We start from the raw sequence: 22903 nt of genomic DNA on the forward strand, positions 1-22903 counted from the left end.
CCCATGGGAAAGTTTGTCTTCTATTACAACTGTTCAAAGTTATTCAGGCTTGTTATCATCATACAACAAGTACAAATATTCCCTTCAGTATTCATACATCAATTCATCTTCTCCTTTTGCAGGTGCAGGTTTTGGAGTTTGACTGGAGGTCAGCATTTAAGGGGCTGGTCCCTCACATGGCACACTGTGTCAAAGTGGTGCTGGATGATGTTTGTGCCAAGAGTCTACAGCAGGAAGAAACCTCACGTGCCTCCGGACAGACCTCAGTCGCCCTGAGCCGGAGTACGGGACCCACCGCCATCGCCGCCGGCAACACACATCTCACAGAAGATTCCTTCTACACCTACACCGAGAGAGAGACGCCCAAAATGATAGCCAAGGTACTCCCAGATGTGTTGGTAGGATTAAAAAATAAGTCTGCTATGGTTGTGAAGCTGACTATGTTGAGCAATGCATGAGACAAGTTATCGACATGTGGTCAACTCCCATGTCCGTCTGAGTGCTTCAGAGTGAGGAGCCTGCAAACTGGATCATCTCAAGTTACATAGAAAAACCCATAGAGGTAGATCATGTCTGACCTCTCATTTTAGTTTTCCAGTCAAAGGTACAATCTGTCATCCCAATGTGAACAAAGTGGTACACGAAAAAAACTGTCAAACCATCATTTATGGATTGAGAGTGCTATTATTTTACACACTTTTACAATGATTGAAATGTTTTATTTCTGACATAATTGCTAATACAGTGCAAGGACTCATTAGTTATGAAGAAAAGTAAAGTCCACATTTCCTCTATTGTTTACCCCCAAAAAAAGCCTAAACTGAAATTTTAGATATTGCACCAATTTAGTAAATCCCTTATTGGTAATCTAATAATATGGAGTAGTATATTTATGTAGGGATGGGGAGGGGCTGTGCTTCACATTCCATTCACATTTCTAAAAATACCAACAAATACAAACAATATAAGCCTCTGTTTTTTCACCTACACACTATTTATCACATTAAACTTTATCTATAAAACCATCGTAAATATAACAACTCTTTCTCCCTTATGTGACCACAAACTGACACACACACACTCAAACACACACACACACCTGGCTGAACAATGCAGCCCTACACACATCACCCAGACCCGGGGAGATTACTGGTTTTTGTGGCCCCTGTGGAAAGTACCCTCTACAATAGAGAGCCCAGATGATTTGGGCCTGACACCGTTGACACCCCGGATCAGAAAGGGTCTTGGAAAGAGTCATCAGCGTTACTTGAGGGGAGGACTCAGAGGACAAAAGAGATACAGGAGGAAACCTGGAAGCTGTGTGGGTGATACTATGGGGCCTGGATGGCGGTGTGCAGAAAGGTGTTGGATTGGGGAAAGTATAGGGTGTACAGATGATAGAGGGATGTATCACAAAGAGGCAAAGAGGCCGGGGGTAGAGGGCGGGATAAAGAAGGGATAGTTTGAGAAGCGAGATGAGAAGAGAGGGCCTGGGAAATGGCAGAGAGGGGTGAAGTAGACACCAGAGATTGACTTTGCTCAGGAGGAAGACCAGTGTCTGATGTGAGACCCGGCTTAGTGTCTAACTCTACAAAGGTTCTCCGGTGTTGTGGGCTGCCGTGTACGTACTTCCATTTAAAATGACCCTGCTGTTTTTCTTACCACTGAACGTTTCCTCCTGAAACTTTTCTCCTACTCACTTTCCTCCAACTCTGCCCACTCCTCTACACCGCACAGACTCTTATCATTACTACCTCACCTCTCTTCTCTCCTCCCACCTCCTCCCCCACCTCTTCCAGCCCTTTCACACCGACAGTATTTGTGGCTCTCACTGCTATAACGAGTGTCAGAATTTGTCTGTGCTCGGGACCTGTACAACGTATTTATGTGTAGGTCAACGCTTCAAAGATGAGAGCCTTTCAGCCCAAAGGTTATACATGCATGCATTTGCATTCAATAACACCGAGGCAGGCACACATCCAAGACCAGACCGTTAGATATTATATGTATATTTTTTACCCCCTCTGTCCTTTTTTTTTTTTTTTTTTTTGACACATGCTCTTGTGTTTGAGCAGAGAGCAAATTACTATACAAGACATAAGCATGAAATATGGCCGGTTCAAAGGCATTATGATAGATCAATATTTCACGCATTTATATTCATATGTTCACATCTCAATCCTCGCTTCTTTTTTTTTTTTATCATGCGAACCCTCTTCACCGTCTGTATTACCATACATATGCAGGCTGCGATGATGCCGTTCATCCATCAGAGTACTGTAGATAGTGTACTTTTTTTTTTTATTGGCAGTCAGTTGTGAGTTGAATGCAGAATACAGGAGACCGCCCCTCTAGTCAGAGTCTGGGTTTGAACCCTCCTTGTTTGGGGCGGAGCCCAATAAGACGCTACCTCTTTCTTAAATCGGCTCTTTCTTCGTCACCTGCACGTTGAGTTCAACCACTCATCTGTCTATATATACATTCTGCACACACACACAAGCAGGCATCCCTAGCACTTAAAACACTTTATCCCATCTCTTTCACCTCGCTGCAGTGGTCCTGCTAGGATTCCAGGCTTTGATCTTACCTAGTTAATGTTTCAGCTTGACTTGAGTTGGGATGCATGTGTGTGGTTGTTTTTGTGTGCATGTGCTCAGTGTGTGTGTGTGTGTGTGTGTGTTCCTGCCAATACTGTCTGTATATGAGATGCTTCTCCTGGGCCTCTCCATCACCCTGCTAATGCTGAGTGACGTGTCTGCCTCTGCGTTCTCTCTCTGAAAGTTAAGCTCCTAATGACTACATACAGTCCGATATTGACTTAATTGCCCCAAACGGCCACTGTTCCCAGGCCTGTTAACCCCACTGGAAGCGTGGAGAAGAGGGTGTAAAGACATTGGGAGATTATCAATGTGGTGTGCACACGCCGGAGCGCCGATTTGACAGAATGTCGAACTTCCCAGTCGAGTAATAGAGTGTGTGACTCTAGAAGCGAGTAACTCACTGTGATGGATTGATTGATTGATTGATTGAACTACCGTACAGTTTTCTGAGTTATGGTGATTTATTTCCCCCCCAACTTGGTAGCGTATGGGAAATACGTTTTGTTTTAAGGCTTTTTAAAGAATCTGCCTGACTCATAACTCACATGTATAGGTGTATAAATGTGGAGGCGCATGAACTCGGACACATATGTGACTCCTTGGCACTTGCCTGATCATCTTTCACTGATCTCGTTTTGTGCCAATAGGAGGTAGGAAGGAAAGGCAGCCCTGTCTAAGTACTTTCTCCAGGACAAATGTGCAAAGATTAAATAAGTCTTACTTCTTTCTCTAGCAGTCTATAGAATCAGCTTTAAGTCATTGGAAAATAGTGCTTTATTTCCCTTCCTCACCCTCACCTCTGCTTGACCTTTTCTTTATTTCAACTTGTCTGACTCCCTCACCTCTGCCTATATTCTGTTAACATTCAGTCTGAATGTGGTTAGCATGATGTACGCTGTTATGAATATAGACAAGCGTCGGCGTATTCTCAGAAGTGAAGCTTTTATTTGACCTGATACCAACGTTTATGTGCACGGCATGTCTTAAGACATCTGTATTCTGCATTTGCACTGATGTTTGCTTTTCAGCTGTAATGTGGCTTGCACAATGTTAGAGGGGAAAAATGCATGTGTAATACTCATGCTCAGTCTGGAAGCCCTGTCATTCTGATGACTCCTCGCAAATATTCCATTATTTATATCTAATGAGGTCGCTTTCTGATGTTTTTCTTCCTACTGACAGATTTCCCCCTCTGCTATTGAGATCGTCTTATCTTGTAGTTGCCGTCTCTCTCTCACCCCTCAGTTCTGTGGAGCGGTCGTGACTGAGCTGGATGCCTTGCTACCCTTGGCAGCAGCCTGCAGGGACAGCTCCCTCCTGGAGGTGCGATCGAGCTTCGTGGAGGCGTGTAGCAGGGCGGCGTTCGCCATGCTGGCCCGCCTGCAGGAGAGGGCCCTGGAGGTACCGTCCTCTGCACCCCTGAAGAACCTGCCTGCTCTGCTGGCCACCTGCATTCATGTGCACCAACGGCTGGAGCACTACCACGCCAGGCTGAAACACTCGAACCCTACTGCGGCTAAAGTGTAAGGACAGGGTTCGGGCATGTGTGTGTGTATTCCTTCTTCCAAAATGTGTGAGCCACATTGAACATTTGAGATTAAGAGGTAAGGACAGGAAAAAAAAGAGGTGAAATGATTGACAAGAGGTAATGACGGCCATATATTGTCTACATCTGGTGCGTTTTTATGCCCCGTAATACCCCCTTAACCTCTGCTCTCCACACCCCCCCTCTTAAGGCCTCTCTGGTGCCCTCGGTGCTCCTGTTGTTCCACCTCTGGCCCCCGTGCACCCCTCCACCTGCACTTGCACCGTGCCCCCTCCGGTCATAAAGCACTTCCCTCTCTTTACACCATCCAGTCCCCCTGGTTTTTAAGCCTCCTGTGCCCCCGTTAAACTCCTGCCTCTCTGGAAAGTATCAAGACGGGCCGATTTAAAGGATATGAAATGTCACACTTTTAAGTTTTAGAATAAATCATCAGTTCTTTCATCTAATCATCTCACCTCATGTTTGTTTGATGGCTTCTTGAATATACAGTAGTCTGGATAACAGGGTGGTGCCCTATTGGATCCTTGACCTTTCTTGATACGTAGTGTGGATGATGTATTTGCTGTCATTGCCTTTTAAAGGTGTTTTTCTTCCCCCCCATGCCAAGACCCCTGACCCTGCTGCCTATCCAGAAGTACCAGGATATGGTGGAGGCCTTGAGAGACCAGCTGACCGGCTACTGTATCCAGGTTTGCCCCACCTGCATTCTTCAGGACGCAGAGAGTCATCACTGGGCCGACCCCAAACCTTTCTACGAGGTAAGGTGTCCTCACGTTTCCCTAAAACTCTATCTGGTTGAGTCTTCTCCCCCCCACACACACCTAGAATAAAAGTTTTCTTCACCATGATAAACTATGTTTAACTGTCTTCATAAGTTGAAAAGTTTGACATTTAAGATATATAAGTGGATCCCATTTGAGTATGACTTATTTACCCCCCCGGATCAAAAGACAGTAATACATAAAGCAGCTGCAATATTGTCTGGTGTTGATTTCATTCCTTTTCGCTGTTTAAAAGTAGAAATTGTAATGCCACATGTCTTAGTTGGCTTTTTTTTTCTGTAGGTTTTGAGGAACTCTAGGAATTATACTCTGGAGCTTTCTCGCTTCTTCTTTTCATTCCCACAATACACCTTTACCTCCCAGTCTCCCTCTTCTAACCAAGCCTTCTACTCTGAGCTCCCTGAGAACATCTGTGGCTTCCATGCTGCCCCGGGGGCTCCAGGGATTCAGCTGTCTGAAGTCTGGTAGTCTACACTGGGACTGTCTGGAAACAGCATAGGGCCTCTGAAACTCCCCTACCTTTATGCCCTTAAACCAATCTAAACCTCCTCTCTCTTTCATACTTTACCCTGCTTTTGCCTCTCCCCCCCCCTTTGTTCCTCCCTCCTTCCCCGGGTCACTGGTGTCAGACAGACCTGCTGTGCACAGGTGTGTGCTTTTGTTCAAGCATGCCGTTGTGCGTCTGCACAGATGAATGCACGTGTGGCTGTGCAGGATATGCATTTCATTTGTGTGTCTCTTCTGTTTTCATATCTGTTGTATATGTGTAGTTGTGTGCATGAAGTTTCCATTTGCTGGATCCCCGGCTCTGTGTTTCGACTCTTTCACAGCTCAGTGCAGCTCCAGAGAGTGAGACCCTTCTTTGTTTTCTCTTTTGGTTATTCCACATTGATATTGACACACGAATAGCTGTTGGCAGAGAATTATTTAATATGCTATAATAACAACATGAGGTCAGTTGAGGGGATCAATGGAAGTATAGTGCATGACCTTGGCTACTTTACTTATCCGTGGTTTTGCCTTCAGAGCCTTTAGAGCCAAATGCTACATTTCATTTGAGAAAGAAGAGAAGAAAAAAAAAAAAGCCGTTATGAGTTTCCAATTTTTTTTCCACCCTCTGTTCCCCATCCCAGATATAGTCCTCTCTGCTGCCAAGCCGCCATCTCTCATGGGAATTAGTTGGAGGGTTGACCTGGCTGGTTAAAAAACGTTCGACGGATTAAACGCTCCGAACACACACATGTAGTTGTGGCTGATCTTGGTCCGGGTCCAGCGTCTGTGTCTGCGCTCGCTCTGCCGAGGCCACAGGCGAGGATGGCGGCCTAATCCCGGACACAGCGCTCGGTCACGCTCCCCATCAACCACCGATCCCGGAATGACCGCCTCCGGGGAGGAGACGAAGGCAGAGGAAGGAGAGAAGGAAAATAGAAGATAGATGAGGTTAAGTTGGAAGAAACTGAAAAGGGACTGTGGGGGCTTGATGAGTTTGGAGACGGGAGGAAGTTTCGGATGTGTCGGTATATCACGGCTGGAGCAGTTTATTGTCGGAGGTTAGACATGAGGAGTTTGGGGCGAGGTGGCGGTGGAAGAGGGAGGTTTAATGAATGACTTCTTCTCTATCTTTTCAGTCGGGATGCCAGGATAGTAATCTCCTTTCCTCCATCTGTCTTCGCCCTCACTGTCTTTCTTTCTTCTCACTCTCACTTGTCTTTACTCACTTTATTCAGAGAACTTCTTTTCCTTCTCTCTGTATGTGTGTGTGTGTGTGTGTGTGTGTGTGTGTGTGTGTGTGTTGTGCTGTGATGTGTTCTCCAGTTCAGGACTTTAAAGCGGTCTAAAGTCCCAGTGGGGGATGAAACCCAGGTGCAGAGTGCAGGTGGCGTGACCACTGAGACATCCTGGTGTTGACAGACCAGCCTCTCTCTCCCTCCCTCTCTTTCTTCTCCTTCATGTTTTCTCTCTCACTCTCTTTCTCCCCTGCTATTTTTATCTCCTCCTCCTCCTCTCGGTTTTTTTTCTCTGTTTTTGCTTCACTGTCAATATCCATATCACATTATATCTTCATCATCTGCGGCGCCCTTTTTTTTTTTCCCCCACAGGGCGAGCGCTGTTCCTTCTCGGTGCAGATGTGGTTCTACTTCCTGTGTGGGCTCCGGAGCGACCTGTGGACGGTCCTGCCGGCGGAGATGGCCATGGAGGTGCTGGGCCAGGTGTTGTCGGAGACTTTACAGCTGCTGGTGAAAAGATATGCCAGGGCCCGTCCTTCATACAAGAGACACCACCAAATCAGGTAGTCTATAGGAGTCCAAACATATTTATTTGTCTTTTTTTTTATCTTTAGAAATGACAAACCACCATGACCCCAGTTCATTTTTGTATTCTTGAATAGACAAACCAGTTCATTTCAAAGAGATATATGTCTAAGAAAGCATGTATTATTGGAAACATATGCACACGGTATACTTTATAAATTGAAGCAAATAAAAACATTTGGAGTTAAAAGGCTAACTTATTCTTTTCATCAGTAAAAATCTATTAAAAAATCGATCACATTTCTGGTCATATTGTGCTAATTCCCTTTCTCACTCATGTATTTGCATGTGAATATATGCATGCATATAGGTGTGACTATACATAATGGTGTCCTAAGATACATACAAATCCAAGACAAAGCTCTAAATGGTTTAACCTCCGTCACTGTTGGCCTAGTTTCCTGCATCCTGTGGGTTCAACAGTGGAGGTGGTCTGACGTAGCGTTAGCACACTCTTACTCCAGGCTCAGGGATCCTCCTCTCCGTCCTCTTCCTCCTCCTGATTGCTGAATGATGACAATGAACAGGCTTAACTGTGACACACGGCAAGAGGAGGAAAGAGTGACTCAGCGCACCGTGCATGTGTAGCACCGCGAAGCCTGCTTTATATCGCTGTGGAGATGCACGCGTTCCTTGGAGGGACAGTTGTAAAGTGTAAGGCTAGCCCGAACAGATGACTTTTCGAAGCATGTGTTGTAGCACTCACATGGGTGCTCTTACGCTACCTCGCCTCTCCTGTGTCCGCCCTTTGCCGTGTGTGTTTCGGGCCCTGGGAAGAGCCAGCGCCAGGAGATGAGAGATGATAAGCGGCTCTACCCGACCAATTGAGGAAACAGATTTAGGGTGTGTAAATGTAAAAGCAGTGGCTTTTATTGTGAAATCCAATAGTACACTTAACTTACCAACAATAAAATCACCGGGAGGTTCTGTCGTCTGACGGGCCGTGGAATTGTCTGGAGACAGATATGTGTGTTTTTCCTCACATTTCCCCTCACTCCTCATCTTTTCTGTTTCCATCTATACATTCTCTCTCTCTCTCTCTCCGTGTCAAAGATGTGACATCACAGCAGTGTTGCTGTATGTGGAGCAGCTTATGTGGAGTGTGTGCAAAAGTCCCGAGGCCTTGGTACGCTGCGATCCTTCTTCGGCCATCACCATAATAGCGGGCGGATCAGACTGGATGTACCATATCCACAGCCTGTGTGAGCAGCTCCTGACAGTCCTTGTCATCGTGACAGCACCTCTGTCTGCGCTGCATAGGTCCGTATGCACTGTGTGTTCTTGTCATCAAGCATTAAGATATCAAATATGACGTAGGCCAGAGGTCTTCAACGTTTGTCAGCTCAAGGACCCAAGGACACAGTGGAGGGACCCCCTATTAAATATCATATAAAATAATGTTGCTTATTAAACCTTTACTGCCATGTATAAGAATAAGAGTACGGTAACTATTCTTATTAAGTGGTTTATATCAACTCCCTAACTCACTATCAATAAGCAGTGATTAGGAAGTTATTGATGGAAAACTCCCACAGTAGTTAATGGCCTAGTAGTTGCAGAATATGATCATGCAGAATAAGGCATTAGTAAGTGATTTATAATGGCTTAAAAACAGCCAATATGCTACTAAAATGCATGCTAATAAGAAACTAGAAGAAACTTCTATATTGGCATTTCTACATCACAATTTCACAACATAACATTTAATAAAAAGGAATATTTATATTGGCTTTTTATAGGTTGTATTCATGTTAATGTGTATTTTTTGGATATATTTAAATGTTGGGATCAAATGACTTCAGGGACCCCTTGCAGTACCTCTGCGGAGATCTCTGACCTAGGCACACCGAAATGTTCTACTTTATAGATGAAACTAGGGACTAGAGGTAGTTGCTTGGTTATAGCCATAGAAGAAATATGACCTCCAAACATTTCGTAAAGATGTATTGTTTAAAAACTTGATGTATTGTTTAAAAAATTGCCATGTGTGATCTGGATTCCCTCCAGGACATTTCTGATGGATTCAGAGTCCACGCCACATCAGCCTGACGGTCCCGTTGTCCACTGGCTGAATGCTATCAACCCTGATGTCTTCACACAGCAGGCCGTACGGTATGTAAAACCCAGCCATCGCACCATCCATCACCCATCATACAGTAAGTACACATTAGCAAGTTCACACACACACAGAACCATATGTGTGTGTGTGAGTTACAGCCGCGTACTGAATGGGCGGATATATAACCAGACTTAACCGCTGCTCAGGGCTTCAAGCCGGAGTTGCTACGGTAATATAACACAGATGCAAACTGAGAAGGTAAAAAAAAGAATTAAATAAATAAAGTACCCGGGCCGCTGACACTGATTTTGTTTATGTTGATGGTTGCTGAGGGCTTTACACATGAGGCGTCAACAGAGTTCACTGTGATGTGTGCGTGAGCGTGTACATGCATGCATACACGTGTACATGTGTGTCCAGTTAATGTTATGACCTCCAAGGTGCAGTCAATCACTCCCCACCCCCCCCCCACCCCCGACTCCACCCTCCTCCTCTCTCATCTCCCTCACTGCCAGAGGTGATGTCATTGCGCGCTGATGGAGCACAAATCAAAGTAACCCCAGCTCGCCTGCTTCTAAGTATTGGAGAGCTGAAATTAGTTTATTTTTATGACCTCTTTATTTCTTCGCTCCCACCTCCTGCCTGCGTGAGAGGGAGCCAGGGGGCCTTTCAGTGGCCCCGGGCCAGGTCCGCAGGTCCTCATCCAGGACCCCGACCTCTGTGGCCAGATCTCTCCCCAGCCCATTAAAATAAAACCCATTGTTATGGTTATTTAATAAAACCATAATAAAATCACAAAGCACATAAATAAGTCATCCAGCATTACAAGCCATAAAGAAAGCATCTGAACTTGTTTTTTTTTTTTTTTTTCTGGTCTGATGTGTGTTTCGGCATTTGCACACAGTCATTTCTTATTGCCTGTGTGTGTGTGTGTGTGTGTGTGTGTGTGTGTGTCGGCTCTGTAAGCTGACCCCGCACTGTAGCCGGGTAGATTTATCAGAGCAGTTAAAAGAGGATTTCTTCGGGATTTGCGGTCCTAGTGACATCATAAATTGCACTGTCAGATTGAGGCATAGCTTTCCTCCGTCAAGCAGCGGGGTGCACGCCGCTCTCGCTCTCTGGCTCAAATGGAATGGTTAATTTCTGGGCAGACACCCCCGTGCACTCCCGCCCGCCCCCTCGCTCTGCAGACAAACTCTGTCCATTCCCTCCATTACATTTTATTGAGATGTATAAAGTAATATTCAGACACACACACACACATTTCGGCATGCCCTCACACTTACACACATACATAACCACAAGCTCTGAAGGGCGCACACACACACACACATGCTTGCACACACACACACACACACACACCAAGGATACGGCTCATTACCCACAGCTGGCTGCAGCCTCTTGGTTATACAAAAGATGTAGGAGGGGGGTATTGCTGTATATTCATGTATTTGGCTGTCTCCCAAATGTTAATTTGGTTTTAGCTGGCCAAGATTAGAGCTAATTCCTTCCCGGTGCACGCTATAAGTAAGCGAGAGTGAAGGCATTTGCCGACTAAGCTCATATCAGGAGTGAGTGACACCGAGGGAAAGTCACCATTGTGGCATCAACACTATTTCCTTCCAGATTGTCATCCAAGACAACTGTGACTTCAGCCTCTGTCTTTCACTTATAAAGCTTTTTTTTCTTTTCTCTCCCTCCTCCTCCTCCTCCTCCTCCTTCGTAGTCTCTCGCTAAACGGACTGCTATCTGTACGGCTCACCTGACACTGCAGAACTGTCAACTTTGTTTTCCTCCTCTCCGCTCATTCAGGGACGGCCTTGTGGGCCAAGCGGCCTCTGCGTGTCAGCTGAGGCTGCTGACCTCTGACCCCGGATTCAATCCCAGGTTGCTGCTGCAAACACTGCTGCACAGAGACTGTCACCTGCCCAGAATGCTCCTGGAGAACTCTCGTAAGTCCGTTCTTTTGGGTGTGTGTTAATGGATGAAGGGAACAGTGTGTGCTGCACACGCTTATCTGTCATTCCTTGAAGCACTTTCATTGTTTCTCTGATATTTTTGTTTTTATAACACCGGACACGGAGTCCCTCAGGGGCCACGCGTGGGAAGGTGTTTACCAGTGTCTTAATTATTGTGCTCGAACATCCTAAGTGAGTTATACAGACTTTAGATGAGCTCTATCCATTTTATGAAGTTATCATCAGCATCTTTGCCATCATCATCATTTTCACCTTGGTCACCATCATCACTAAATCAATAGAGAGCAGTAATAAACACTCAACAGGCCCAGGCGGAGCACACACGCTGACCTTTAAAGATTTTCCCTTCGTTCCTCTCTCCCCTCCGCGCCGGCAACAGTCTAACCTTTAAAGACTGTTGTGCACTCGCACATTAATTCACATTATAGCGACCTCATTAATAACAACTCTCACTGTCTCGTTTTTCTTGCTCGTTTTCTGCGTCTGGGCTCCGAGGCTCCGCGATGCTTCCCCCCGCCGCACGCCGCTGTAAATCAACGCTGGAAGCGCTGACTCTCGCGTGTTATCACGGTGACGGGCTAATTAAGCAGGAAGCAGACAGACAGAGGGAACAGCTTGACTGAACACCTACATTCCCATAAGCCACTGCACTTCCCCATACATCTACATACTGGGGGGGGTTCTTGCTGCTCTATTGATAAGAACAACTAAAATTGGACTCGGTTCGAGCTAATTGAAGTAGTGTTGAATCAGTAGGAGAGTATTTCTCATGTGCTAACTGTGTGTTGTTCTTTGACACATTTCACTAAATAACTTTTAGACAATTACCATTTGAAAATGTAACTATTTGCAACATCTTCTCCTCATTTACAACCTTCTCCACACTTAATCAGGAGATTCAGTACCCTAGGTACACACACACACACACACACACACACACACACACACACACACACACACACACACACACAGCCTGTTTTATTATCATGTGTGTCTGCTTCCAATTACAGAGGTTTGCAGAGAGGGCCCTCGTGCCTGGTTGACCGGTTGTACGGACAGTAAACAGGTGTATGCGTTGGCGACGCATCAAGGTTGGAGGAAGCGAAGAGACAGAGGGCGAGGGGAAGGAGAGCAAACGTGAAATCGACATAGAAACACAAAGCCGCTGTAATTATTGTGTGCTGCAGCGGCGGTGGAAAACTCCACGGAGATGTGCCAGCACGCTGTCATCAGTTTTCCTGAAGTCATCCGCTGCAACATAATAGGATCTTTATTAAAAGGCACCTAGTTAACCTGCCGTGCTCCCCAGCACCCCGAGTGGAAATGAACGTCCGTCGCCCTGTTTTCCTTGGACGGTCTCAGCCACGGCTGTGATATCCAGAACACTTTCTCCTTAAGGACCAATTACCAGACAGGGGAGGAAACACGCTGCCGGCATAACCCACATTATGTCGCCTAATAGACTGATTGTAGGTCAGGTTGGTTGACCACCACTTTTAAGTGTGTTAGATGTGTTATTGTGGAAGAAAAGGGAGAGAGATGGGAGAGATGGGGAGCATATAAGCGCTTCTTTACCTGTTATTAAAGCGGCTGATATCACCGTCCCTGTTATTCAGCAGCTAATTCAGCCTTGTCATTTTTAAAATAGTCCGACATTAGTCAGGAGGAAGCGGCGCTGCCCTCCATCACAGCAAACCCCCCCCCCTCCCCTCATTGACATACACTCTCCCATTCAAATGGCTGTCATCTCCCACACGGCAGACTGACAGACCGCTGGATGTCTGCCACCTCTGGAGCAATGGGCCTTTCCTCAGCAACCCCTGTCAACTTCACACACACACACACACACACACACACACACACACACACACATACACACACACACACACACACACACACAGTCGTAAGCGCACAAAAACACATATATAGACATCCATATGGCTCACAAACGCACACACCTCCATCCTCAGCCCCGTGCTCAGACAGCAACCCCCACAAGGACACCCTGTCAAAACCTCTTCCTTTTCACTTCCTGTCTCCATGTGCTGTGGGGCCTTTGAAATCTGTTCCTTTTTTTCTGGTCTGTATTTTTTCCTCCATCGAACACAGATGTGGGGGCTTTTTTCTTCTCCTTCTATTTCACAATGCCTTTTGTTCACCCTCTCTGTTAACATGTGTCAGGTTGGGCAGCCTTGACATTTTCCAACGTGTTTTTTTTGTGTGCAAAGAAATCAAGATGCCGTTTCATAGAGTAGAGTTTTATATCTTTCGTTACCTATCTCCATAAGGTTGATATTTTCCGAATCCTACTTCAAAAAACAGTCCTACACTTGCCTACACACAGACTAACTGAGGGCATGTGAGTGAGGCATCTCCCGTTGTTTGTATAGTGTCCATGAATATCAAGATTTCATAAATTCCATGACATTTTGATTGCCCACACGTTTATTTATATAGCGCAGTGCGCAGAAGTGTCTCACTGACTCAGGCTGACTTGTTTTCCTCAGATTTTTGCCAAGAGAGCTGCTTAGAGATGCCCACAGAGAGCTGCAAGGCAGGAGATCACTTCAACGTGGCATTGTTCAACCTCTTCAGTTGCCTGGATAATGCTCCCAAGGCCTTGACTCAGGTCCTTCAGCCGTGCCTGGAAAGGTCACACATAGGGGAGCATCTCTACGCGCTGGCAGGTAAAGGAGCAACCAGCTGCTGCATAATGTTGTAGTTCAGGAGTCATGCTTTTGTACATCGTAGTACCGTGCTACCCTACATCTGCAAATGTGAAATGCTGCATGTTTTTGCTGCGGGATAGCAACTTTAATGCGATTTTGTTATTTTTTCATAGCTTATTAGCTTAGTGGTATTTGGTTTATAAGGCTGGATAGTGTGCTGTTTTTATTCTTTATTCAATACAACATGAAGTAGTGATGAATCACTGAGTCGGTATCATTCTCACTTCACTTTAAATTGGAAAACCTTTTGAATCTATCACCTGCCAAGATATTTGACATTCTCTCAAAATCTCTTACATGTTTCTAAAAACAAAAGTAAAGCTGAGAGTCTAAAATACACACACACACACACACACAAATATATATAAGAAAATAGCTTTATATGCACATGAGATGAAGCATGAATTTAACATAGTGTCACAAAGACTGCAATTACTCCGCAAGTCTTCCTTTCTCTCCGACTCTCTCTGGTACGAGCTTTGATACGGAGCTTAATCAGAACTCCTGTGGAGTACGGAGCCCCTTTTTTGGTGGTGATTTTTATATCCTGGTTGAGTGGTAATTATTATAGCATAAATTAGGGTGATTGGAGAAGAGTGTTGGGGATGCAGACGCAGCAAAGGGAGGAGGGGTCGAAGGAGGGAAAGAACAGAGAAAGAGATGGAGCGAGCCAGAGAGAGAGAGAAATCCTCAATGTCATCCAATCATCATTTATCCTCACAGGGTAATTAGGTTAATTATTGGACTGTGCCAAATCTTTGTATTATAATTTTGGGTACAGGATACCCCCAGTGCCCCCATTTCTATTTAAACTGTTCACCGAGTTAACTTTCATAGATTACGTTGAGAGTTTCACTATTTCTCCACTTACATTGATGTTTCATCACACGGTAGCAGGTTGTTTCGGATCAATACGCCGGTCAATACGGTAGCGGGCGGTATAAAGTCTGAGAATCAAGCGACTTTGAAAAATAGGTCTAGGTCTCACCTGCCGCGGAGCGCTTCTCCTTCCAAAAGCTATATCACTTTCTGTTCCACTCGCCTTCTTTTTTTCCCGCGGGTCTGAGGTCACACATTTGTTAAGCGTCCCCGGAGATTTTCGGAGCACTTCCAGTGCCGGCGGAGCACTATATCTCTCCGTTGTAGCCTTTGGTTTTTACAGCCCAGGCCGTGGGAAGTTTATGGGCGCCATACAACTTCATGCCGCAGCCGCTCTGCTATCAATATGTGCGGGATATGAAAGGGCAGAGCGACGAAAGACGTAGTGCACCTGGAGAAGGTAGTGAGAGTTCTAACTGTCGGGGGCCGCCTGGGTCTGATCGACAACATCTGAATTTAACTCGACATCACTCGCTTATTGTGGAGATATTTCAAGAGAATCTCGGCGCTCTTCGGATGTGTGAGCTATTCATGTCTCCGCATATTCCCATTGTTTGAAAAGTGGAATCATTCGTGACACAGACTAAGTGTGCAATGACTAGTTGGATTATTATGTAACCCACTCTAATTTGGCAGCAATCATAAAATTTCATCGACCCTTCATTTTTATGTCAATACCACGGCACGTCTGCGGGTCTTTGACAAGTTTACAAGTCCAAACCTTTTAGGATTTAAGACCTAAAGTGATAAAACCGTAGTTTAATAGAATGATATTAAATGTTAGTTGGAGGCCTTGTTTTTCATTGTGCACTGAGAGATTTTTTTGCACGACTACTTGTGATAATTACAGCAGACAACATGTCTGATTACTAAATTCAATTGGACATCATTTAGTGGTCCCAAAGACGTAAAACAATCCCCAAATATGACAGCATGGCCACAATAACGACTGCATCACTTTGCATTTAGTTAATTTGGTAGAGCAGATATTTTCCATGACGAAGCGGTAACTCTAAGTGAGCCAATTTACAATCATCCGTGTCAACGTCTTTGAACTTCATCCAATAGGATTTTGGGTATTGTTTCACGGAGGAATGATGATGCGGAAAGAGCGTTTTTCTTTCACATCATTAGAAATATCATTTTTAGATCAAATTTGGTCAAAAAAACAATTAGTAAAGTATTGATACCGAAGTTGTTACTCTTTCATACTTTTTCCCCATTTCTGTCAGACACGACGCGGGCCGTACCCGTAGTGATCAGCTGTGTCCGGGAAACCGTCACCAAGTCTACCAACAGCCTCCTGGTGCATCTGGTCTCCATGGTGATGGGTTGGCAGGCCACGGAGGAGCCCAGCGGATCCTCGCCCGTGCAGAACGTACCAGAGAGGGTTCTGGCTAAGATACCCAAGGAGTGGAACTACACGCCGCTGGAAGCACGGGGAAAGGAGAGCGCCGCTAAGAGTACGCACGGACACATTCGCAAGTGAGACATTTTTGTGCTCGTTTCCCAAAACTAACATTTCCTTCTTCTTCCAGCTGTCATATCCGTAACCCTTCAAGCCTTGTCCTTCATTTTCACCAACCTGCCCTTGGCCGTAGCGTCCGTGCCTCTCCCCATCCGCTTCCTCTTCCAAGTGGCAGAGAAGCACATCTCCCAGCATGCCCGGCAGCTGCGCTTAATGGGCCTGTTACTCTGGGCCCTGTTAGGCTGTCTGATCCAGGGCCTGGAGGACCCAGACACACTAGAACAGATCAGCGGTCTGGCCCTGGACCGTGGGACAAAGGAGCCCCTGTCCCTGCTGGCCGAGTGCCTACAGGCCACCATGGGCATTCAACAGAAGGTAAGGTCAACGTAATAACGACAATACTATCAATAAAAACAAGCAGGACGCTTGTTTGTGGTAGATTCAATGTGTGCCGACCTTTACTCATTGACCTAAATGGTCTGCTGTCTGTCTGACAGGGTGTTCCCAAACCTACAGTGCAGAAAGTGCTGCAGGCTCTGGAGGAAAACAAACCCAAGTGGGCCAACATGCAGCTGCAGAAGGCCCGCAAGCTCTGCTCGGACAGGTGAGAGATCAACCGCAGGGACTTAGCTAGGGGTCAAGGTCAGACCGGTATCGATGTAGTCTATATCACGGGTTACATGCGTGCAGGAAAAGTGCCGCTGATGGGTTATTCATCATCATCGGTATTGATTATGCATGTGGACCCTCTACACGAAATGAGGAATCATTTCAGTCACATCATTTTGAGAGTGAAACAAGTTTTTATAAAGTGAATTTCCCAGCACATGATTTAAGTGATTTATCAACAGTGAGATTTTGAGGTCTGATGAAGGAGGTGGTTCAAACTGCTCCGACTGACTGATGGTGTAGTCAGCTACTTGACATTAATATAGATACTGAATAAAACAGTGGAAAAAGAAAAGAATGCAGCTTAGATATGCTTTTTTTTTAAATTGGGCATTCAAATTCTGATGTATCGCATCACAGAGATCATTTTTCATTGAAGAGCTCCGTGAGTAAGATCAATGAATCTCCGATGTGTTTGCTGTGGTAAATGATGGACATGACCGTCCGACGGAATGATGGGAAACCCGGCGTTCACTCCGGGCTGATCTGTGACCTTTGGCTCGCCGTTTCGTAGCTTGTTTCCCAGAAACTCACTTCATCATAACAAACTCTGCATGCATCCATCCTCATAAAAAGGTACAATTAAAACAAAAAGAATGAAATAAATAAAAACACTGAGTAGATTATGGCCAGTTCTAGGAAACGGCGTCGGCTTCAGTAACAGGAAGAAGGGACGAGATGGGGAGAGAAAAAAAAGAGATGGGGTGGGGAGAGGGGATGGGGGATGGCTTGAGTGGAAAAGTGAAAGAAGAGTGATTATGTATCACCTGTCGGAGGCGTTCAGTGGGATCATTACTATTCATTAAACTAACCTTCACAGGGAAGTGACGCCTGGCTTGTAAACAATCAGAATACAGTGTCAGAAAGAGAGAGAGAGGGGGAGGGGGGGTGGTGGTGTAATAACTCCAAAAACAAATGGCACTCAACTCACTGGCATCACACACACACACACACACACACACACACCCTCGACAAGAGCGTTTGCCCCCTTTCGAGCCCTCCCACCTCTGTTCCCTCATCCTGCTTTCCCTCCTTCCTTACCCCCCCTCCCCTCCACGCCACCCACCTTGTCTTTGCAAAGTAATTTGTAGAGGAGAAGATTATTGTTCTCCATCATGGTGACCCTGGCTGGGCTGACGGGATGCATACACAGATGAAGATGAATGCAGTTATTCCTTGGCGGAGGTCTGCCTCTTTCAGGGCACATTGGCCCTAATGACATGATTGATAGGCTGTCCCAAATCCAGAGGGGCCCTCATTAATCACCCCGCTGACTGAATCCAATCATCTGCTTCACCTGCACAGTGATGGACAGGAAAGGATACAGCGCAGGTGCTGACACGGATGCACAGCCACCGTCGGTCGACAAACACCGCCGCCGGTGCCGCCAGGCAGAAGAATGTCGTCGTAACGCCGGCGAGAGGGGGACTCCTCTTGCTTTGCCACTCTCAATGTCAAGTAGCCAATGGCTGGCTTGACAGGCGACGCCGTTTCTGTCACCTTATAATTACAAAGGGAAGAGAGGGAGAGGGAGAGAACAATGACAGGAAGTGTATGTGAAGGAGAGGGTTTGATGGACGGTAGTGTGATATCCATCCATACAGGAAGGGCAGGAAAACGATGCGGGTGTCTGCCGGGGTTGGGCGGCGTACACGTGTGAGGACCTTGACTCACAATTACACACACACACACACATACGCATACGCACTTAAGAACACACACACCAATCACTTTTAGTGCGCCGGCATCCTTCGCTCAAAAATTCCCCCCATGTATCTCATGAATGAAAACAGTGAAAATGATGTAGTTATCAATAATTTGCCTGTTTCTCGCTGGCGTCGGCCTTGACCAGGCTGGTTTGCAAAATAAGATATTTCTTTCCTTGCTCAGAATTGCGTTTGAAGTTAATTCTCCTTTTGGAGTCAGTGATTTTCTCTAAAAACTTCATGTTTCCGTTAATTATTATGTGTTTAGCATCATTTTTACACCAAATCCTTCTCTAAACTAGAAAATACTTCCTCAGCCGGAGGTGGTACAGCGATACAAGCCGACACCCTCCGTCTTCCTGTTTCCTCTCCTTTATTTCGCCCCACTCAGTGTTTTTTTTTTTTTCTTCCTTTCTTTGTGTTTACTCTCCCATCTCCTCCTTCTCCCGTCTCCGTTTCTCTCCCAGTGTATCTGAGCGAGGAGGAAAGGAAAGCGGAGCCGCTGTGGCTGAACTGACTGAGCAGAAAATAGGCCTGATGCTGCTGGAGGTCTGCCACAAAGCAGGTGGCAGCGACTACCTGAGGCAGATCTATCACATCATCCAAGGCAATGAGGTAGGGAAGCACACCCTCTCCTCAGCAATTAGGTGGCTGCTGGCCTGAGGCCGCAGGCTGTTGAGGAGGGGGAGGCGGAGGTGGGGGGGGCGGGAGGGCTGCTGCTGGTGTGCAGTCGGCTCCTTCTGATCCTCTGTTGTTCAGGTGACCTCAAGGGTGCAAACCGACGGTGATTTCCTGTGTTATGTGCTCACCACATGCAGAGGAGAGGGAACCACATGGAGTCCCCACATTCTAGTGTGGAGCTCTGAGGAAAAACAGTTGCTCCTTTTTTTAAATCTCTGAAGTTATTTTAGATAAAAACAAAAAAAAAGTTTAGCCGAATGGAAAGTAGACGTTCTAAAGAAAGTGCCCAAGTTAATTAGTCGATACACACATGGGGTGTAGTGGTATTTTCCCATACACAGTTGGTTCAAGTCAGAATGGAGTGGTGGATAAATAGTATGTACATAAAGTACATTGGTATTGATGTCATATACCTCATTTTTAGGAAAGGATAAATAAAACATTAACAAAAAAAAGCTTTTTCAGCAAATATTACTAATGGCGTCTTTGCTGGGAACCATTTTCAGCCGTGTGTTCGTGGCAGCAGGAAATAAAAATAAACTACACCTCCCATGTTTGTTGTAATAAAGGGATGGCTCGCTGTTTTTAACAGTTTTCCCGACAACAACAGTGCTGTCTGACACACAGGAATAAATATTAGTCTTTGGCTACACTGATCATTCTTGTTAGCGGGATTCATTAATTGTTGGTTTTTAGTCTTTTCATGGAACGTGTTGACATTAAAGAAAAAATGTAAATCATCAGCATCCTTTAAGCTTAATTATCTTTGGGGGAACTGCTCATGGGGGAATACTGTCAAACAAAACACACTCCTGAAAAACAACAACATAATACCGTGTGAAAAATCCTTTGGACTTTGGATGATCATCACAGCACAGCATGTGTACTGTTAGTATAGGCACGGTAATGGAGTTGTCTAATAGAGCAGGCAGAAGCTACATTTGGTTGGTGCTTCATATGATTCGTACAGACGCGGCCCTCGTATAGACCGGCTGTTATGACACACCGAAGAATAACACAAACATAAGCACCGTATACATTATGCTGCTTTTGATGGGATCCGTGAACAGCTATAACTCTGCGTAGCGATTTAATAGAGTGTGAATGGGATTCTCAAGTAGGCTCTGTGTTACCCTCCTGGCAGCTCGGAGCATCTCCACCTCCCCAAGGTCGAGGCGAGAACACAAAGGTCAGGGACACGGACCGGGGCTGCTGGTGAGGTGGAGGGATGGGAGGCTCAGAGGCCATGTCAGGCTGACTGATGGGAATAGAGTGAATTCACACCAGGATGCACACAAACACACTCATTACTTTATACTGTATGTCTTGCAAGACACCTGTACGAAGCAACCACCGCAAAGGTTGCAATAAGTCGAAGGTGTGTCTCTACGGCTATGTAGTACTTATATATGGTTAATTCTGTGTTTTGACCTGATTAATTCTACTTTTGTGAGGCTGATTTATTAGGAAATATGGATGGAGACCAGGTTTGTCTATGGTTAAAAAGAGTGCCGTGTTTTTGAAGGTCTGTGAAATCCAAACATTCAGCAGTGCATTATTTTCAAGTGAGAAAACGGATATTGCAATATTGAAAAATGTTCCAAATGTCAGCATGCTTTATGCTGAATGGCCTTGAGTATGCTCTGTTGCTCTTTCACATTGAGGAAGTTAAGTTTTGCTTGTAAATAACCTTTTGGCCTCTCTCTGTTGAACTTAGTTTCTCAATTTTTTATTTCGTATTTTGTTTTTTTACAGAATATATTCTGTCAGTGTGTCAGTCATACGATGTCTTTTTCAACCTTCCTCCTCTCCGTCTCTCTTGTGTTTCTCCCCACTTCCGTCTCGGACGCAGGAACTATTGATGTTTAAACTGAGTGGAAGCACAAACTCCTCCAATGACCCTCCTCGCTTGATGAACTTTGACCTCAGTTCTGAGAGTCACGCGGACGCTGCCGGTTTCGACCCTCTCCACCAGTTTGACCACATTGGCAAGAAGAAGCTGGAGCAGGTTTGTTAAACACTTTATTTTGGTGTTTATGATTTATTTAAACTCTATGAAATGATTACCGGAGCTTCGTGGTGTCTTGGTGCTGTGTGGCTGTGTTTGTGATGTGCAGGGCGGTGTCGTTTTAACTTCCTTATAAGGCCAGAAGCTTAATGTTGAAGGTTAGGAGCTGTTTGAGTCTCTAGTGAACTGGATACCGCGGCAATCTCTGAAGTTGTCAGGTCTTTCTGGGGCTCGGCTTCCCTATTCTCCATAGGTCGCTGCCTTTTTCATAGCTAGAGTTTGTTTGACAGGAAGAAAAGAACACTGAGAAGGTGAAAAGATGAGAGAATATCTCTGTTTCATGAAAGAACGAGTAATGTTAGCGGAGCGCAGTCTTAACTTAAAGTGCACTTCTTTGGGCTTTGAAGCGTATACCCTCTTACCCCAAACGTATCCCCAGGAGTCCCGCCGTGATGTTCACTTAATTGTTAATTTTTTTTCTCCATAAAGGGGATAAGTTTAGCTCCAGGTAGGTTTAGCTCAATGTTAGAGTTGTGAGATCCCCCCCTCCCCGTTTCTCTGCTCCCGTCGAGGGGAAAAACTGCCGATATCACACAAAACAATCAACAGAAAGCAGCATTTCCTCAAGACAGTGTGTTTTGACTTTTTAAAAAATGCATTAGATGTATTTATACGCACGTCACATCCCTTGTAATGTAGCAGTGTTTGCCGCTTTTGTTTTTCAAGAACAGACACGTTTTAATCCTAAGACTTGCCCTGTTTTGGGCTTATCACAGGAGGCTGCATAGCTTTGCATAGAAACACCCTATTAAGAGAATGATTAAAATGCCTTCTCTGCTTCAGGTGCCTGTGTTGTTTGTCAAATAAAATGGAGGGGGGGAGGGGAGGGGGGGGAGAGAGAAAAAAGTTACATCCATCAATCACCTGTGAGGAAGGAGCAGAGGGGGGAAGGATGGATGGAGGGAACAAGTGGAGTTCTCTTCCTTTTGTCAATAAAACTCAGCCTGGAGTTAAGAGTGACATTTTGGCAATCAAAGCAATCTGATTTTTATTTGCTTTCCCAATATGGTGCTAGTGCCAAGTGTGTGTGTGTGTGTGTGTGTGTGTGTGTGTGTGTGTGTGTGTGTGTGTGTGTGTGTGTGTGTGTGTTTACGAAAAATAGAGGGAGAGAGAGCAAGAGAAGGGGAGAGAGGGGGGGTTGGCGGGGTGCCATTGAAGATGGTAAGAAAAAAAAAAAAAAGCCAAGCAGTCACAAGAGTAACGACTCCCTCCCAAAATTGATTTATCTTTCTATAAATGATGGCTACATCCCCCCAAATGGATTTATAAATTAATTGCTGTCTTATTGGAATAAAAACCTTCTTGTGCGGACATGATTGATCGCCCGGTGTCGGTAGCCCGTGCTGGGGACCCCCCTCCTCCTTTGTTAGTGGGTCCCAGCTGGAGCGGTAATGCACTGATGGTATTAACCCTGATTAATAACTA

The 22903-nt window shown here is 45.5% G+C and overlaps 2 protein-coding genes across 5 annotated transcripts in view; both read left to right on the forward strand.

Annotated features, from left to right (window-relative positions):
• The window catches only part of mctp1a (multiple C2 domains, transmembrane 1a), a 455748-nt gene that overhangs the window by 161370 nt on the left and 271475 nt on the right, over positions 1–22903 (forward strand). The gene's annotated exons all lie outside the window — the stretch shown is intronic.
• The window catches only part of kiaa0825 (KIAA0825 ortholog), a 102622-nt gene that overhangs the window by 22323 nt on the left and 57396 nt on the right, over positions 1–22903 (forward strand). For all 4 annotated transcript variants that reach the window (XM_084025748.1, XM_084025750.1, XM_084025749.1 and 1 more), the window contains 13 exons: positions 123–380; positions 3846–4123; positions 4754–4904; positions 7028–7218; positions 8294–8500; positions 9248–9352; positions 11112–11251; positions 13786–13965; positions 16119–16349; positions 16425–16729; positions 16852–16958; positions 19197–19344; positions 21263–21418. In XM_084025748.1, coding sequence (XP_083881874.1) covers positions 123–380; positions 3846–4123; positions 4754–4904; positions 7028–7218; positions 8294–8500; positions 9248–9352; positions 11112–11251; positions 13786–13965; positions 16119–16349; positions 16425–16729; positions 16852–16958; positions 19197–19344; positions 21263–21418 — 2457 coding nt within the window. The remainder of the gene's footprint in view (positions 1–122; positions 381–3845; positions 4124–4753; positions 4905–7027; positions 7219–8293; positions 8501–9247; positions 9353–11111; positions 11252–13785; positions 13966–16118; positions 16350–16424; positions 16730–16851; positions 16959–19196; positions 19345–21262; positions 21419–22903) is intronic.

Source organism: Eutrigla gurnardus (assembly GCF_963514095.1).
Source record: "Eutrigla gurnardus genome assembly, chromosome: 13".
NCBI lineage: Eukaryota > Metazoa > Chordata > Actinopteri > Perciformes > Triglidae > Eutrigla > Eutrigla gurnardus.